Here is a 253-nt window from a genome sequence, read left to right on the forward strand (position 1 = left end):
CGCATTCCTGGGGGTCGATGAGAAATCAAGAATTCCATGAAGGGGTCACTGGTTTAAAGAAATTAAGGACCTCTGGTCAACCTATATAATATTTTTTTCTTTCTGAAATTCTCAATACCTGCTGTTCATGTAAATAATCTTTAAAAAAAAAAATAAGACTCACCATATGCAACTTTGCCCACTCAGAAACATGCCAGAAAATAATAAACCCCGAGGAAAGTGTGGTGTGCTCGGTGACCCCGCGTGGCCAAGA

At 39.9% G+C, this 253-nt stretch overlaps 1 protein-coding gene across 1 annotated transcript in view; it reads left to right on the forward strand.

Moving 5' to 3' along the window:
* The window catches only part of LOC119585014 (G8 domain-containing protein DDB_G0286311-like), a gene marked incomplete at its 3' end in the record, with an annotated part of 8,429 nt that overhangs the window by 2,726 nt on the left and 5,450 nt on the right, over positions 1-253 (forward strand). Inside the window, 1 exon segment of the mRNA XM_037933629.1 lies at positions 187-253. Within this exon segment, the coding sequence (XP_037789557.1) occupies positions 191-253 (63 nt within the window).

Source organism: Penaeus monodon, chromosome 19 (assembly GCF_015228065.2).
Source record: "Penaeus monodon isolate SGIC_2016 chromosome 19, NSTDA_Pmon_1, whole genome shotgun sequence".
NCBI classification, from domain to species: domain Eukaryota; kingdom Metazoa; phylum Arthropoda; class Malacostraca; order Decapoda; family Penaeidae; genus Penaeus; species Penaeus monodon.